Source organism: Sciurus vulgaris (assembly GCF_902686455.1).
Source record: "Sciurus vulgaris genome assembly, chromosome: 19".
Lineage (NCBI taxonomy): Eukaryota > Metazoa > Chordata > Mammalia > Rodentia > Sciuridae > Sciurus > Sciurus vulgaris.
This window is the reverse complement of record NC_136480.1, coordinates 9,837,791-9,854,933: the sequence shown is the minus strand read 5'-3', so window position 1 is coordinate 9,854,933 and position 17,143 is coordinate 9,837,791. Positions and strand designations below refer to the sequence as shown.

At 38.6% G+C, this 17,143-nt stretch overlaps 1 protein-coding gene across 3 annotated transcripts in view; it reads right to left on the bottom strand.

Annotated features, from left to right (window-relative positions):
• RAD18 (RAD18 E3 ubiquitin protein ligase) overlaps positions 1–17,143 on the bottom strand; it is a 120,023-nt gene that overhangs the window by 8,491 nt on the left and 94,389 nt on the right. For 2 of the 3 annotated variants that reach the window (XM_079122084.1, XM_079122085.1), the window contains 2 exons: positions 13,617–13,679; positions 1,135–2,634 (listed from right to left, as the gene is read on the bottom strand). In XM_079122084.1, coding sequence (XP_078978210.1) covers positions 2,532–2,634; positions 13,617–13,679 — 166 coding nt within the window. In that variant the 3' untranslated portion in view covers positions 1,135–2,531. Of the gene's footprint in view, positions 1–1,134; positions 2,635–13,616; positions 13,680–17,143 lie in introns of those variants that run through there. The other variant, XR_013760832.1, reaches the window with a different exon arrangement.

The following is a 17,143-nucleotide window of genomic DNA, read 5'->3' as shown; positions in this document are numbered from 1 at the left end:
ATCAGTTTCAATCTAGATCTAATACTGACCCTAAGCTCTGTAATCTTTGTTAAATGGATATAAAAATACCTTTCTGTCAATTATGAACATAAATATTAAGTGTATGCTATGTGCCAACATGTAGAACTCAATAAATGTCCATTAGGTCCTATTTATCAGATAAACCTGGGAAAGCCTTTATGTTAAGGGTTTCTCAATCTTGGTATCATTGCGATTTTAGACTGGCTAATTCTTTTTTGTACCAGAGATTGAACCCAGGGGCACTTAACCTCTGAGTCACATTCCCGGTCCTTTTATTTTTTTTTTTATTTAGACACAGGGTCTTGCAAAGTTGCTGAGGCTGGTTTTGAACTCAAGATCCTCCTGCCTCAGTCTACTGAGCCACTGGGATTATAGGCATGCACCACTGCACTCAGCTAGACTGGATAATTCTTTATTGTGGAGTGTTTTGGGCTACATTATGCCCCTTCTCAAATGTATGTTTTGGAAGGTCTAACTCTCAGGGCCTCACAATGTTACTGTATTTTAAGACAGACTTTTAAAAGAGGAAATTAAAGTAAAATGAGATGATATCATGTGCCTGATCCAATGGCTAGTATACTTGTGAGAAGGGATCAGGGCACAGACATATGTGCACAGAGGGAGGTCCCTGGGAGGATGTTGAGAGACAGCCCTCTGCAAATAAGGGGAAGTTGGCCTCAGGAGATGTCCTAGTACTCTTTGACTTCCAGTCTGCAGAACTGTGCAAAATAAATGTCTGCTGTTTAAGTCACCTGGCCCGGGTTATATTCTGAGAGTAGCCCCAGGAAACTAACACAAGGGGTTGGCCTGTGCATTATGATGCTCAGCAGCCCCCAGGCCTCTGTCAATCAATATTAGTAACATCCCTCCCACTACCACCAGTTATAACCACAAATGTCTCCACATATTGCTCAGAGGTCCCCTGAGAAACAAATTCTTCCTGCCTGCCCGACTGACTTAATATTTGGTCACCTTTGTATTTCCAGAGCTCAGCACAGTGACCAGTGACTTGGTTCTCCAAGTCAATAATCAAATTTACTCAATGAATTCGTGTGCTGAGTTCCCCTCTTGGGTCTCACTGCTCCCTTTACTCTTCTTGCTGCAAATAAAATAGTAATTACCTGCAGTTTAACTTATGAGACTATAATTTTTAATGAAAGAAGCCATTTTCACTGTAGCTTCATTTCTGGCAACTCAGTACACACCACACCAACATTAACCTCCACTTTGGCTGGATGCTCCTCACTTACCATTACATGAGATCTGCTGACAGGTTCAGGGAGTGGTGCCGGTTTTCACTTCATTTGTGTACCATTCATGGCTTTAGGCAGTTGAAATGACCATGACAAATACTTCTATTTGAAACTTAGCAAACTCATAAAGAAAACAAATGGTGGATTTCAGTATGAAAATGCTACACTTTCACCACGAGAGTCCACATGATATCAGAAAGTCCAAAGCATACAAAAGTCAGTCACTGGAGATAGTCTTTGGAAAGGAGAAACCACAAATGCTGTCCCCAGCACATTCATAAATTTGCTATTTTAACATTGCTGCATTTTCTCCCATGTCACTTGTAAGTTCATGTTTGGGTTGGGCAGTGGCAGAGGAAGAAATGGGGGTAGCATGGCTCTAAAATGCCAGAGAGATAATGATTTCTGACCAACAATCTTCAGAGTAATGGCCTGTACACAACTATTCATAGGACACTGTTTTAAGGACATTATTTTAAATTAATGTAGAGTCCATTCGCTTATAAAATTCATTTATTGCATACTTTTCATTAAATAGCCGGGATTCAAAATGTTGGCGATTTGATAGACTCAACTGAAAAAATACTGATAGTAATCTTTTTAGAGAGAAATTCAGAAGAATAAGCCCAATGTTTCAAAGATATTATGGTTTTGTGACCTTATAATACTAACTTTTTAAAAATTATAATACTAACTTTGTGACTTTAAATTATAATCCTATTCTGAGTAATGTGTAAAACACGAGTTTAACAAATAACTACACTAAACTTAGAAAACAACTATCATGAATCGCTGTCATGGGTGTGCTGATACACCGGCATCAGGTACTTACACACACCAAGAATTTGAATTAGGACAAAACAAAAACACTCTTAAATTGACTGCTTGTTACAATAAAAAGGCAGAAAAGAATCCTTTTGTGAAGTTGGTGTCCATGGAAGAAAAGAAGGATGGTGAAAAGACATTTTGTTGAAATTTAGAAACAAAAACAAAACCTCTTTGCCAAATAGCTTACCCACTCTGCAAAGCTGGTGAATATGTGTTTTTAAGGAAAAATGTTTCAGAGGCAGAAGGCAACTGACTGACTGAGGATGTTTTAGCTTTTTGTGGAAGGGCAGAAGAGAATAATAATCAGTTAAGCCTAACATTAAGAATTTAACATCTTCCCTTGGGCATTTATAAATATGAAATCAATATATGGCAATAAAAAGTTCCATATTCTGATCACTGAATTAAAAAAATCAGCAACAGCCCACACTAATTCCTATTACGCTTGTTTCTTGGTTCAATCTCAGCACTTTCAGCTGCTCTTGTGCGGCGATTCTGTCTTGGGCTTATTTCTACATCTTGAAGATCATTTCTGAAATCAGAAACAAAAAGAAACGATATCTTAGAAAGTAAAAATCACGATTCTAAGCAATTTCAAGTTTGTGAGTGCTTTCACATGCATTGTTTCATCACCCCCCATAACCCTCTACTCCCACTGACAAATCTGTAATTATTAATATTACTATTATCATCATTCTTTCTCTATAACTGAGAAAACAGTGAATGTGCAAACATTACAGAAAGAGAGTCAGGAACTGAATCTCTTTCTTTTGAATCAAAATGTGTGGTTTTATGCTTCTGCTTAACATCTTAACATACAGAAAAACAAAACAAAAAAAATTTACTTCATTCTAACAATAAACAAGAAAAAGTCAAGAGTTTAATGATACCTCTTCTTGATCCTGTCACAGTTAACATTGTAAGGTAATCAAGAAAATAAAACTCTAAAGAAAAATAAGCCCCTTCATAGAGAGTTGGGCCCCACAAACCCTCACTCTGGACAAAATTATTAGAGAGGCAACTGCTATGTAACCAGCTAAGAAGAAGTCTGGTATATTGCCAATGAACTTTTTAATTTTTATCATGGTGCTGGAGATGGAACCAGGGTCCTGTGCATGCTAGGGAAGTGCTCCACCACTGAGCGACCCACCCCCAGGCACCCTCATGAGTTCTTAAGTGTAGGTTAGTACTAAAAGCTCCTGACATAAGGAGTCCACATGTACTTGTAAACTCTTTTCCATAAGCCTCCACCAGCTACACATGAGAGATTGGGAAAAGGGCAGGAGAGGGCTAGGACTGTACCTCAGTTGGTAGCGTGCTTGCCTCTCATGCACAAAGCCCTGGGTTCAATTCCCAGCACCAAAGGGGTGGGGGGCAGGAGACTGGAGAGAGTCTACTTTTGTGGCTACTGAGACCGGCATAAAGCCCTACCTATGGATGCTTTTCTTCTAAGAGGCAAATGCTTCAAATTACTGAGGGAAGAGCAGGAAACTCACAGGCCCATGGGGCTCAAGCCAAGATTCATAGCCTCTGGAGGAGATGAGGCAAAATTAGCTTGTTGAATGGGGAATGACGGGAAATTATCTGCAGGTACACAGGGAAAGATTCACTGCTGCTGGAGAAATGGTAGAAACTAAAACCTCCATTTGTGGAGGAGGCACAGAAAATCATGTTGGCCTGCTTCACACAGAATTGAGCAGAGCTTCAGTCAAGGCAGCCTGACTACTAAGGGAGGAGGAAGGAGGAATGCTGGCAGAGCCCCATGGCTGAGACCCAGGAGCACAGGACTTATCTATGACTGAGGCTCAACCAAGCCAACAGAAAACCCCAGCTCTCCCCCACCAAAGGCCCAGGATGAAGAAATAAGCAGAAGCAGGGAATGGATGAGGGAGAAGTAAGAACACCAAGAAGAGATGCCCCTCTGTGGTGCAGACATGAAGTGGCTAAATAGAAAATGGAAGCAGTCACTGAGCAATCCTCTAGCAATTTGGCCTCAATACTAAGCATTATGTAAAGGAGCCCACTGCTAGAGGAACTTGAGGTCACCGGTACCCTGAGGGCAACTCCAGCTGAGGTCAATTACTAAGTAACTGACTCCACTCCCCACAATAACAATATGACAGAAATATGCCCATTTCTAGGCACAAACTCTATTTATCCCAGTCTTGGGAGTCCTTCACAGCCTGTCCAACATTCATTGAAAATGTGCAATACAAAAGAAGCAAGGGAAAAACCCCACTGCCAAGAGATAAAGCAACAAGCAGATAGAGACAACCACATTTTGGAACCATCAGACCAGGACTTTAAGATAATTATGATTAATATGTTAAAGGCTCTAGAGGAAAAGCTGGATGACATCCATGAACAGATGGAGAAATTAAGCAGACACAGAAATGGTATGAGTCAAATGGAAATGTTAGGAAAAGTTCGTTGTATCAGAGATGAAAAATTTCTTCCAAATACTCATAAGGATAATGTATAAAACTGATACAGGACTCAATACACTTGCAGATATGTCAATAAAAATCATTCAAATTGAAAAAGAACAAAGTCTGTGTGTTGGGAGGGGAACAAAACAGAACAACCCAGAGTTGTAGAACAATAAAAAATGGTGCACAGTATGTATAATTACAATTCCTGGAGAAGAAAGAAGTATGGAAAAGAAATATGTGAAGCTATATGGCTGTGCATTTTCTAAAAATAATAAAAGATATTGAACAAAGACCAAAGGTAGTCAGAGAACCCCAATCAGGATAAGTATCAAAAATAAAACAATACCACATACAAAAATCATCCAGACACATATTCAAAGTGCTGAAAACCAAAGACAGAAAAAGAAAATCCTAGAGTCAGGCAGAAAAGAAACATCCCAGAGGGACAAATGCAGATTTATAGTGGCCTTCGTGAATGGAAACCATACAAGTCATGAGATGGTGCAGTAAAAGCTTTAAAATGCTAAAGGAAAAAAAAATCCAACATATAATTCCATACTAACCAAAAATACAACTCAATAATGAAAGCTGCTAAATAAAGACCTCTCAGACATACAAAACCTCAGAGAATAGCTAACATACTTGAGCTGTAAGAAATATTAAAGGGAGGGCTGGGGTTATAGCTCAGTGGTAGAATTCTTGCCTAGCATGTGTGAGGCCCTTGGTTCAATTCTTGGCACTTATATAAATAAATAAAGTCTATCAACAACTAAAAAAATATTTAAAAAAAGAAATATTAAAGGAAGTTTGTCAAAGTATGATAATCAGATGAAAACTTGGATCTACACAAAGAAATAAGAGCACCAGAAAGGGTAAAACTAGAGGTAAATATAAAGGACAGTGACTATTTAGATTAAGAGTACTCATATATTGCAGTGTAGCATTGATGTTAAGGTCTCACTACAAACAAAAAGTGTTATTTGAAGGCTGATGGTGATTTTAAAAAAGTATCCTAAAAAACCTAGGGCAACTACTATATTTTTTCTCTCTCTTTTTTCCTCCCTTTCTTTCCTTTTTCTCTCTTTCTGCTGGGGATTGAACCTGGGGCCTCATATATACAAGACAAGGCATTGAAGTACACCCCAAGCCCAAGTACTAAATTTTTTAAAATGAAAGCACAATTAATAAGACAATACTAGACATAAAAATGAAATAATATACAGTTTTAAATTGATTCAAAAGATGATAAGAGGAAAAAAGGAACAAATAATATTGTAGATTTAAAGTCACCATATCAGTAATTATATTAAATGTAACTAGTTAAAACTGTCAACTTACACGATGAACTATAAATTGGATTTAAAAAGACACCTACGTTCTATTTAAAAAAAAAAACACCTCTTATTTAAATATGTAGAAAACTGGGAAGGGCCTAAGATCTATCGTACCTGCAAGTTAAAAGTTAATCTGCCAATTTGATAGACATTGCCAGAAGATAAAAGGACTTCTGTGAAGAGGAAGATAATTTATTGTTTACATCAAGAAGAGCAGACAGAGGTTGAGTATTTGTGTAGGTTCTGAGGCTCAGTTCCAAGGGTGACATGAAGAGGGACATGGAACACCAGCACAGGCAACAGAAGGCACTTTCCCCTGAAGATGGGAAGTATTAATCTATGATAAAGGGCAGTTTCTTCCTCTTTACTGCAGAGGAAGAAACTGTGTGTCTTCCAAGTGCCCCCTCTCTCACCATGCAAACATCCTGCATAAGATAAGAAATTTACAAAAGACAGTCAGTGCCTTGCTTTTTAAGACATGCAAAAAAAAGCAAAAAACCTTTTTTTTTTTTGTACCAGAGACTGAACCCAGGGGCTCTTAACAACTAAGCTACATCCCCAGTCCCTTCTTTTTTAAAATTTATTTTTGAGACAGGGTCTCACTAAGTTGTTAAGGGCCTCACTAAGTTGCTGTGTCTGGCTTTGAACTCGGGATTCTCCTGCCTCAGCCTCTTGAGTTGCTGGGATTACAGGCAAGTGCTACTGTGCCTAGCTAAGAAACTCTTAGACATACATGTTTCCTGACAGTATCTACTCTTTGTTTCTACACCACAGTGGTCCCTGGAGAATTTTCCCCAGGTATACATTTCATAAGCCACTACAACTATCAGAAGGTGGGACTGAATCTATTTGTTACATACAGCATTTAATTAAAGTGAATAGCAGCAGAACGAGGCCATATAGTATTAACCTCACAGTATTATAGTAGACCTTATAGTATTAACATCAACTATGACTTCAGGGACCCAGATCCAGTCAGCAGCACAAATTTCATGTACCTTCCGTGTCTGCCTTAGAAACTCATGTGGAATGTACCTTGAGCTTTCTATTTGGCCCAAGATGATACTGATCCAGCTATAGCAGGACATATAGCAATTTTACAGACTATGCAGGTCCACGAGGAAGAAATCTAAGGCAATTCACCCATAAAAATTTTGATCAGTGAGTTGAGGGAGTCCTAAATACTTTTCAGAGGCAAGGCAGGAATCAATGATCACCTCAGATAAAGGTTGGGACAAATTTTATATCACCTTTTCTAAGTGAGTGATTCCCACTGTAGATAAAACAGCCTCAGAGTGTGTATAAATAGTCATTTTTTCCCTCCAGGAAACTCTCTCCATGTAACAAAGGATAGTCTCACTTTGGAAAGATCTCCATAGTTGTCTGAAGGCTACATGATCTGCTTGGGCTGTTTCCTTAAATACTTGAAGGTCTATTAAGGCCATCCCCACAGTGTTAGTTGCTCATATTTTGGGGTGAAGAATTACTGCCTGGCTTATACAGAAGTATAGTTTTGGGAAACACATAAATTTTGTTATTTTTGGTTGTAGATGGACACAATACCTTTAATTAATTAATTAACTAATTAATTAATTAATTTATTTATTTATTTATTTATTCATTTATGTGGTGTTGAGGATCAAATCCAGTGCCTCACACATGCAAGATGAGTGCCCTACCACTGAGCCACACATAAAACTCTTGAAAAGAAAATGTTGCTTACAATTGCCTGCTAGGGCAGAAGGCTTAGAAATCTGAGGCCAGCCTGGGTAGTTTCATGAGATCCTGTCTCAAAATTAAAAAAATTTTAAAGGGGGCTTGGGATGTAGTTTAGTGGGGCTGCAGGTAGCCCATCTGGGTCACTCATACTAATGGTGAAGGGATTCAGTGGACTTTCAACCTCCCTGTAACTCCCAAGTCTCTAATATTATTGAATACTGGAGTGGTGTTGAAAAGATTTCTGACTCCTTCCTCACCTCTTCCTGGTCTACACACCTTAATAAGACAGTTTGGTCAATGAATGTTGCTGTCCCCAGAAAGGGATCATCTACTTCAGGCAAGTTTCTGAATAATGATCAAGATAAAAAGTGTACTGAGATTACATTGACTGTTTAAAAAATCCAGCATTTTCTTTTTAAAAATTTGTTCTAATTACTTATACATGACAGAATGCATTTATGCATTTTGATAAATCATATATAAATGGAGTATTAGATCTCATTTTTCTGATTGTACATATTGTAGGATCACATCGGTCATACAGTCACTATATGTACATAAGGTAATAATATCTGCTTCACTCTACTATCCTTCCTACCCCCATACTACTTCCCCTCCTCCCTTCACTCCCCTCTACCTAATCTAGAGTAACTATTCTTCCCTAGTGTCCTGCCCCCCCCCCGCCCCTATTGTCAATTAGCATACCAGAGAAAACATCAGCCTTTGGGTTTGGCTTATTTTGCTTAGAATGATAGTCTCAAGCTCCATTCATTTACCAGCAAATGCCATAATTTCATTCTTCTTTAAAGCTGAGTAATATTCCACCATACATATATTTTCTTTATCTATTCATCTGTTGAAGAACATCTAGGTTGGTTCCATAGTTTTAGCTATTTTGAGTTGAAATGCTATCAATATTGATGTGGCTGTGTCCCTATAGTGTGCTGATTTGAGTATAAAATGAGGAGTGGGATAGTTGGATCAAATGGTAGTTCCATTCCAAGTTTCCTGAGGAATCTCCATACTGCTTTCCATAATGGTTGCACCAATTTGCATTCCCACCAGCAATGTACGAGTATACCTTTTCCCCAAATCCTCACCAACATTCTTTCTTCACTGTTCCTGGACATGATGCATCTTTCTTTCTTCTAATAGCAATCCTAGACTGGCTAGATTGTGATACCCTCTGGATGGCAGTTTGAGCAAGAGGCGGCCACAGGGATTCAAATCTGTTTTAACCATATGAATTCTCTGTCGGATTCACACAGTTCTAGATCAGGGGTCAGCAAACTATGGCCCATGGATCAAATCTCATCCACTGTCTGTTTTTGAAGTTCTATTGGAGCACAGCCACCAAAGTAGGGGCTTATCTCTATTCAGTCAGTCTGTAGGTTTCCATTGTGTAGAGTTCCCAGAATCAGACCAGTTAATCAGTAGTCAACATCAATAAAGTAGCAAAAATAAATAAATAAAATAGCAAGATTTTTCCCTTATATCTTTTGGTGGTACTGGGGATTGAAACCAAGTGCATTCTATCATTGAATTATACCCTCAGTCTTTTTAATTTTTATTTTGAGACAGGGTTATGCTATATTGTCCAGGCAGGCCCTGAATTTGTGATCCTCCTGCCTCAACATCCTGAGTAGCTGGGATTATAGGCATGTACCAGGGTGCCCAGCCAACCTTTACAAAATAAGGTATCCAAAATGTTCATAAGCATATGAAACTATATTCAACACAGTCATTAGAGAAATGTAAATTTAAATCATAATGAGATACTACTAGACACCCACTAGAATGACTAAAATTAGAAGGATTAAGAATACCAAGTGTTGATGAGAACATGGAACACCTGGAACTCCCACTGCTGATGGGAGCCGAAGTTAGCACACCACTATGGAAACATGCTTGGCAGTAATTACTAAAGCTGAATGTGTTCACCCCCTTCGGTCCAGTGATGTTACTCCTAGGAATATACTCAAGAGAAAATGAATGCATGTGCACTGGAGGGCATTTACACTTATGTTATTATGTTCTTTTTTTTTTTTTTTTTCTTTTTTTGGTGGTGCTGGGGATTGAACTCAGGGCCTTGTGCATGCTAGACAAGCACTGTACCAATTGAGCTAAACACCAGCCTACAATTATGTTCTTGATGGTCTTATTCATAAAAGTCCCAAACTCCAAACAAACAAACCCTGTATCTATCAACAATAGAACAGATACTGAGATCCCTTCCCACAGTTTCTCATTTAGTAGATGTGAGGACCACATTGTGACAAGCACTGCTATAGACAGAGCAATGAAAAGTAACAAACTACTGCCACCTACAAACATGAAAATATCTTACAGACATAACACTGTAACAAAGAAGGACACACTATGCAATTCCACTTATATAAAGTCTAAAACCAGGCAAAATTAGCTCATAGTGATACTAGTCAGAATAGTGCTTATCATTGGTGGGTTTTGACTTGAAGGAGGTTCCCAGAATACTGGTAATGTTCCAGGTCTAGATTGGAGTGATGGCTGTTGAGCAAGCCTGGTACAGTGGTGTCTCCAAATGATTTACCTTTCTGCCTAAGATCTGGGGCTTGTCCTGTGACTCAATTTAACCAAAAGATTATGGTGGAAATGATGCAGTACTAGTTTTAGGACAAAGTCTTAAGATCCCGATAGCCTTCATATTTGAACTCCTGGGTGCTTCATTAGCCTGGATCTAATCAGAACCAGGTAATTTATATAGAAGAGTTTTAATATAAACAAATACTAACTATAGCAAGTATCAAAGTGACAAGGGAATGGCAGGTAGGAAGTAAAAGGAACTCTGCAGAATATGGAAATAGCAAAATAAAAGGAATAGCCCCCTTCTGGGCTCAGACACCAAAAAAGAGTTCCTCCTACCTGGACAGGTCCAGACCTAGTTGAAGAGCACACAACTGTGACTAATGAGAACCTCTTCTACAGACAAAGCAATGGGCTGCTGGCTACCAGAGGAGCCAGGCACTAGAAAAGCTGTAAGCATTTTTAAAGTCTAGCCTGGGAGCGTGCAGGAACTGAGAGACAAAACCCTTTCTTCTTACAGTCTCCCTAGGGCCCTCTATTGAGAAAATTTCACATTAGGAGAGTTAGCAAAGGAAGACATTTAAAGGTCCTGGTTCAGTTTTCAGAACAGGCAAACAATGAGCAAATTTGGAGTGGAGAGGGAACAGACTAAAAAGTAGCACAGGAGCCCTGGGCCTGCAAATAGGAAATTCAACTATGCTGCTGAAAAGAACACATGGAAAGCTCATACAAAAAAGACACACAGAGAAGAACAGGTTCCAAGACTATATGGAAAGAAGTCTAGGCATCACAGCTGAACATAGTTCTCTGTCAGTCTAAAAGCTGAATGCAGTATGAGCCCAGGCTAGACTCAAGAATGGCTGTGGTTAAAGTTCCATGGATGTAGGGTGGTTTATTAGGTGGCAATTAAAAAACAAAATAGGAACTGTTACTGTTAATATTGATTCCGTTATCTACAGTTCAGAATATTCTCAAATTTTAGAGGCTAAAGCAATATAACTATTTGCTCATGATTCTGAGACATGGGTTGTGCTCAGGACAGCTTAAGCGTCTGAAGGATCCACTTCCAAGATAGCTTACTTACTTGGCTGGCCAGTTGCTGCTGGCTGCCAGCTAGGATCTCAACTACAGATGATGATTGGATCCTTGGTACCCCTACAACTGGCCTCTCCCCATGTCTCTGTTGGACTTCTCACAGCAGAGTGGCTGGTTCTAAGAGGAAGCATCCCAACAGGGAGTATTCTAAGAGAACAAGCCCCACCAATGCGCAAACACTTATCAAGCTTCTTCTCACATCAGAGGGTCACATCCAGAACCAGTATGGGACTCGAGGGCATTAAACATGAAACGAGATACCAGTACCATTTTCCTTCACATTTGCACGCTGTTCAATGCAAATGTCTTGCAGTTTTTATTGCATGTGTGATTTTTTTTTTTTTTTAATCCACATGTTATGATATCTTGACATCTCAAAAAACTTTTCTGGCTAGGGATACACTGCCCCTGGTGGAGTGGGGAGAGGCTAGACAATTCTAGCAATGGTAAAGCTCCATCCAGGAGCCTCTGGCATGCAAACTGACCAGTTCAGGTACCCTAGTGTCTTTCCCATGTAGCCTTGTGTGGCACACCAAGTTTTAAGAAACTGCCTCCTCTTGTGCCCACATCTGCCTGACCATCTTATAGAAGTCAAAAGGTGGCTCAAAACTGTCCCATGGGGCTGGGGTTGTAGCTCAATGGTAGAGTGCTTGCCTAGCACATGTGAAGCACTGGGCTAGACTCCCAGCACCCTATATAAATGAAAAATAAAATAAAGGTCCATTAATAACTAAAAAAAATACTTAAAAAAACTGATGAATTAATATTCACAGATATAAGAACACAAGATAAAAAATAAGTTTTTGGGTTTTTTTTTGCTGCTTATGAAAACAATGCTTTATATGGAGCAATATGCTGCTAATAAAACCTCTAAAGACATGATGGAAGCACCTCTAGAGTGACAAGAGGTGAAAATAAATGGACAGGATTCAGAGGTATTTAAGAAGTAAAACTTACAGGACTGGTGACAGACTAGACATTACGTAGTTGAGAACTAGATGTCAACAATGAAACCTAATTTTTCTTTGCTCCAAAAAATTGACTGAAGGGGAAGAGGTTGTGGCTCAGTGGTAGAGCATTTGCCTAGCACATGTGAGGCACTGGGTTCGATTCTCAGCACCACATAAAAACAAATAAATAGAATAAAGGTACTTTTTAAAAAAAGGAAACCCTCCTGGACTGGAGGATTTCTTTCTTTCTTTTTTAATTGGCTGAAAAGGAACAGTGGAAAAGGACAATGTTTTTATTCTGTTTTAAAAACCCTTGGACGAAGATGGATGAAAAGTAGCTCAGATCAAGTGTTTAGATTTGCATTTTGAGATATATTAGAAATACCCAAGAGGAAACATCAAGTGTGTAGTTGGATATGTGTCTGGAGCTCAGGAAAGGTATGTGAGGAGATGTAAACTTACTAGGAGATTAATTAAATCTTGACCAGCATCAACAATTAATGGCCTGGTTGAGGAGGAACCAGAAAAGGAAGGAGAAAAGCAGCGCCTGGGGAATCAAGTGGGAAACCAGGGCACTGGTGCATCAAAAACCAAGAGAGAACTTGAAGGGAGGTGAAGAGATTTGCAGTACCAAATATTGCTATGAAGTCAAGGAAGATGAGACCTCAAAACTGCCCAAGGACTTAGCCATGAGGAGGTCTCCATGGCCATAGTGGGAGCTAGTCAGAAGAATGATGACACTGGTTGAAGATGCTAAAGGAATAACAGGAGAGAAGGAATAGAAACTGCAAGAAGACATTGTCTATCTAGGAAGGAAGGAAGAATACAATGGTGCCTGCAGAAGCTACCACTGCATTCTACAAACTAAATAAGAAAGATACAGTTGAGAGGGACATGTTGCCTATACAAGAGAAACAAGGCAGAAGGGATAAAGTTCCTGACAAGAGGGTAGGAAGGAGGGAGAAGGAGGAATTAGCTTCAGAAAGGAGGATCAACATCCCTTTATTATAAAAGGAGAGAATGGGACAACATGTGAACAAATTCAGGAAGACTGATACTTTTGGTAGGAAGAAGAATTTCCATATTATGCTATTTCTTAAAAAAAAAAGCGGGGGGGGGCATTAAAAGTTTTCTAACAACACTGAGCCAGTGCTTAATGCAAAACCATTAAATTGTTCCATAAAAATAACTTGGCATTACAGAAACAACTTCTGAGAAGTAACTAAAGTTATTATAACAGGATTCCATTACTAAGCAGAAAGTACAGAAATGAATAGTAAACTGGAAATCTTTACCCTACATGTGGATTATTACTTTCTTGAATCAGAAAACACAAATAAGCTTTTGTTTGAAAATCAGCTGCATAGAATTATCATTTCTCAAGTCAAAGTACATGCTTATTTCTTGATTATGAGAACTCACTTATGTGATGCTTCCCAGGCTTCCTCTTCTTCCAGAAGATCTCTTATGATGTCTGAACTGGAACTAAAAGGATATGCACATCAATACTGCCACACACACACACACACACACAAAAATACTGCCATACAATGAGACAATATGCCTCCGCTTACATAAAATTCTAGAAAAATGCAAACTAGACTATGATGACAGAACAATCTAGCAGACCAGTGGTGATTACCTATAGGGGCAAAGGGGTGGGCAAGGAAGGATGATAAACTGGTCCAGAAGCTTAGTATGATATATATGTTCACCTTTTCCATTATGAAGATGGACACATATGCTAAGACTCATCAAATTATATGTTTTAAATATTTACATTTACTACACATCAATTAAATTTTAACAAAGCTATAAGAAAAACAAATTATGAGTCATGAAAAAAAAAATCACTAAGATTTAAATAAATCCCTCAATATGAAAATCTGGATCTAAATGGAATACTGTCATGAGACACTGTAATTTTCTATGTCAACCAAAAGATCAAACTATATTTTATTTGATGTCCAGCACTTTGAAAAAAAGAAAATCAAACTGTGTTTTAAAAACTAAATTCTAGTAATAAAACTCATAAAATGTAAGTTTTAGACTCCTTGCAACCAAAGTAAAGTAAAATTTAATTTCAACTGTGCTAATTTTGGCATTTTGTTATACATGCAACTTGGCTTAAAGTCTATCTTTGGCCTACCTATACAGGGGTGAACAATAAAGAAGGTTATAGAAGGCATACATTATTTCTTTAAAAGACATAAAATTATTTTAAGACTTTTTCTCTTGTTCTTACCCATATCAGTAAAAACTGTTTTTAGAAAGGTCATGTAGACCCCAGCATCAAAGTGTCCTGGGCACTGCATGGGGCAGCTCAGAAGCAGTTGTCACTTACTTCAGAGTGGAGGGGTTAAAACAAACCCCATTCTTGCTCAGGCGAGAAATGACAGCTTTGGAAATGTTAATGCCAATCATATTTTTAATGATACTCTAGTAAATAATAAATTTTTTTAAATTTAAAGATTTAAAGTGCCAATGAATCACTCAACTGCTTCTAACAAATTATTCTGAAGAAATGTTTGTCTGTGATGACCCAACAAAGAAGGGCAGCAACAACAGTCATTAAACACAGTTCTTTACCAATGTTTTACTAAAGGGACTCCCCCCAAAACTCCCAGAACTCTGAATGCCAGGCCCAGTCTGTGATGGTGACTGCTATGTGTAATGGCCTGTTACTTTGTTTACAGACAATTCTGCTTTGTCAACATGTGCACTGCAACCATTCCTTCAGCCCCTTGGTATGGGAACCACTGAACTAGCATGTCACAGAACCAAAGCATCAACTCCTTTACACTGCTCAAATGCAAGTGTCCCTAACATCTAATTTATCATCAATTTAAGCCTGGAACTGGCTTAAAATAAGCTTTCCTATTAAATAACTAGCTAAATGTAGTTTTTATTAGGAAAGGAGAAGAAACAAAAGGTCTTGAAGGACATTAAGTGCATTTCACCAATTTTTTTAAACTCCTAAGAGACAGATCCTGCAGTCACTCATTCCAGGGGGTTTATATCCACTGCCACCCCCGCTTGCCACAGAAGTGGCTCTAAACCTTTCTAGTCACAAGATATCAACCTTTTTCCTCCTTCTGTCAGAGGTAACTACTCCAACTTCATAAAAAAACTGAGGTTGTTTTAACCTAACCTTTTCATTCACTTCTCTCTACTTCTCTCTACTCTTTTTCACCTAGACTGAGTCTAAGGCAGCATTTTTTTTTACACCTTCTTCATTATTGTCCCCCAAAAGAATCTTTTTAGACTTCTTTTTTTTCCTAATCCTGCCCATGAAATCGTAATACTACAAATATAACGTCTTTCCTTTTAATTATCTGTGTGTACACATGTAATTCTATGCATTATGTGTATCAGTAGTAAGATTTTCTTGTTCTAATCCTCTGGAGCCAACTCTTACTACTTCTGTGGAGACTCCAGGAGCTGGGGGTGATTATTAGGTGTCACACACTCAGAGAAAGAGTAAAGTTGGCTTCTTGCTAACACTCCTCCAACACACTTTCTTCTTTTAAATGGGAAGGTTCCAAAGCATTCCTACTATTCCAGCTAGGTAAAGCAGGATGGTTAAGGCTGTCAACTAACCTGGGAGAGTCTGTGATCAATTTACATAGTGGCTTTCAAATCACCAGCACGAATCACTGATTTGTTAAAGGAAAATATTTGCAGTGCATTAATGGCATGAACTGAAGAGGTGTTTGCTGTGTTGCCTCAATGGAAACAGATGGCAGAGGAGGTTTACAAAAAACACATCTGAGAGTTGCCTGCAATTTTTCTTCCTCTGTGACTTCAATACTGCTACCCAGTGAGGCCGACAGCTCCCCAGTGTCCTCAATATCTCAGCCTTTCCTTGTCTTCCAGCCAGGCACTCACCCTAATGTGACCAAGTCACCAAACAAACTGATACAAAGTTGGGGAGTCTTAAGTTCACCTACAACGAAGTGTGAGGGTTGTCTGCTATGTCTCCTGCTCCAATCAAGTCACCACTGAAACACTAATTGATGTTCAATGTATTAAGACACCAGGAATGGCTGTTCATTTCTTCTTAAATTCATGTACTTACTTAGTCTACTCAAAAGCCACCCTCCTGAAACTAAACAGTTTCACAAATATGATTCTAAAGAGACAACTGGGTATAAAAATCAGTGTTACCTAAATGATCACTCACAAATGTCTTCCTGTGGATAGAGGTAATTAATATATGTGAAGCCTTTAATATGCCTTGAAGATCAAAAATTCCCTTAATATTCCTTCAAGACATCTAAAAACTCTCCACAGGAGAAAATGACTCACTCTGGTATACCTGGGGTCAGAGAATACACAAGCCTACAGAACTATAATTTTTAAGTCGAGAGTACAGAAATTTTTCACAGTAAAATTCAGTTTCTCTACTGTTTGGTTTCAGAACATTCTGGAAGACCTCACATTAAGAAGGTAGATGAATGAGAGGTCTGGCATGTGAAAGTTACGCCGCCCGCATGAAAGGGCATTCAAACTATGCTCTTTGATATTACCACCATCCCAGCTTGAGTAAACATTGTTATACAGATTACATGTGACCAAATCTCACTGGCAAAAAAACACGATTTCTAATTCCCAGCCTGTTCTAGAAGATTCTAATAGGCTTAGTTATAACATCCACATTTACTTTTTTATACCATTCTCACCTTATTTTCAGCTCAAAGTTTCAGAAACGTAAGCTTACTGTGTATGAGTCTGTATGTGTACCCATTTTGGCTTAGCTGATTTTTGAAATATCTGAGTCTTGTTATTCTCTGATGAAAAGCAGCAAAACTTCTTATCAGAAAAAGGAAAACAATACCTTTGCACATTTCCTTCTGCAGCATTCAATTTTATCCTACCAGTAAAAATTGTACCACCAACAATGAAAAGATGCCACATACCTTTGGCAAAGCTATGACTGGTGATATTAT